General features: G+C 36.7%; 1 protein-coding gene across 1 annotated transcript; it reads left to right on the forward strand.

The window, feature by feature from the left end:
* Positions 1 to 9: 9 nt before the first annotated feature.
* Positions 10 to 2,024, forward strand: LOC105315005 (ankyrin-3-like; the record flags this gene model as incomplete). Its single annotated transcript, XM_020004674.1, has 1 exon — positions 10 to 2,024. A coding segment is annotated over exon 1 (1,881 nt), but the record flags the coding sequence as incomplete, so codon positions are not given.
* Between the last annotated feature and the right edge of the window lies 1 nt (position 2,025).

The raw sequence follows: 2,025 nt of genomic DNA on the forward strand, positions 1-2,025 counted from the left end.
CAGTCACTGGTAGTTCTACTCATCATGATCTCCTTACAGCTACTGATGATGAAGGATCCACTGTATTACATACAGCTTGCAGTAATGGCCATATTGATGTGTTTCGTTATTTATCCAGTATTTATCCTCAAGGTGTTAATGTAATGGATAATAGAGGATGTAGTTTACTTCATAAAGCATGTGAAGGAGGCCATGTTCCTGTTGTACTTTATCTCACTAGTCTTCCTCAGTGTAATGTAGTAGCTAAGACTTCTAATGGATCAACAGTTCTTCACATTACCTGTGAGTACAGTGACTCTCTTCCTATACTCAAATATCTGGTAGAGAATCAACAGTTAGATCTGTGTGCTGTGAATGATGAGGGAATGGCTCCTATTCACTTAGCATGTATTAAGGGAAGATTGAACTTGATCCAGTACATTATAGAACACATACCATCATCACTTGAACTACCTCACAGTAAACATGGTCATACTCCATTCCTTATTGCAGTGTACTTCAATCAGTTAGAAGTTATTAAATATCTTATTAGTAAGAAGTGTAATCTATCAGCTACTGATGGTGGAGGGTCTGGAGCAGTTCACATATCTGTAGAGAGGGGTCACTTGAATGTATTGAAGTATCTCATTGATAATTATTATTGTAATCCTAATGCAACCAATCATCAAGACCGTACACCACTACATTTTGCTGTAGCAGCTAAACAGTTTGAAATATTAGAATATTTATTAGAAATTGAACCATGCTTACTTATTAACGCACAAGATAAAGATGGTCACACACCATTACACTTTGCTTGTATGAGAGGACAGCAGAAGATGGTATCACTTCTAACCAGCTCTACTAATATCAATATATTAATTAATAACAAGAAAGGACAGACACCATTACACTTAGCAGCTGCCTCTGGTCATAAGGATACCGCTAAAGCTTTACTGTTCTCAGTTACTGGTAGTTCTACTCATCACGATCTCCTTACAGCTACTGATAATGAAGGATCCACTGTATTACATACAGCTTGCAGTAATGGCCATATTGATGTGTTTAATTATTTATCCAGTATTTATCCTCAAGGTGTTAATGTAATGGATAATAGAGGATGTAGTTTACTTCATAAAGCATGTGAAGGAGGCCATGTTCCTGTTGTACTTTATCTCACTGGTCTTCCTCAGTGTAATGTAGCAGCTAAGACTTCTAATGGATCAACAGTTCTTCACATTACCTGTGAGTACAGTGACTCTCTTCCTATACTCAAACATCTAGTAGAGAATCATCAGTTAGATCTGTTTGCTGTGAATGATGAGGGAATGGCTCCTATTCACTTAGCATGTAGTAATGGAAGATTGAACTTGATCCAGTACATTATAGAACACTTACCATCATCACTTGAACTACTTGTCAAAGGACATGGTCATACTCCATTCCTTACTGCAGTGCTCTTCAATCAGTTAGAAGTTATTAAATATCTTATTAGTAAGAAGTGTAATCTATCAGCTACTGATGATGAAGGGTCTGGAGCAGTTCACATATCAGTAGAGAGGGGTCACTTGAATGTATTGAAGTACCTCATTGATAATAATTATTGTAATCCTAATGCTACTGATCATCAAGACCGTACACCACTACATGTTGCTGTAGCAGATGATAAATATGAAATATTAGAATATTTACTGAGTAAGAGTATACCCTCAATGAGTGTTGTCTGGTTACGTGAGATAAAGTATTTATTAGACAGTCCTCATGACATATACAATAATCCACATAATGCTGTACTTATTAATGTACAAGATAAAGATGGTAATACACCATTACATGTAGCCTGTCAACGTGGACGACAGAATATGGTATCACTATTACTAAAAGCCAGTCTGTCTAACAATAACTTATTAATTACTAACAAGAAAGGACAGACACCGTTACACTTAGCAGCTGCCTCTGGTCATAAGGATACCGCTGAAGCTTTACTGTTCTCAGTCACTGGTAGTTCTACTCATCATGATCTCCTTACAGCTACTGATAATGAAG

The sequence above is a fragment of the Amphimedon queenslandica genome, unplaced genomic scaffold (genome assembly GCF_000090795.2).
Source record: "Amphimedon queenslandica unplaced genomic scaffold, v1.1 AMPQUscaffold_12044, whole genome shotgun sequence".
NCBI lineage: Eukaryota > Metazoa > Porifera > Demospongiae > Haplosclerida > Niphatidae > Amphimedon > Amphimedon queenslandica.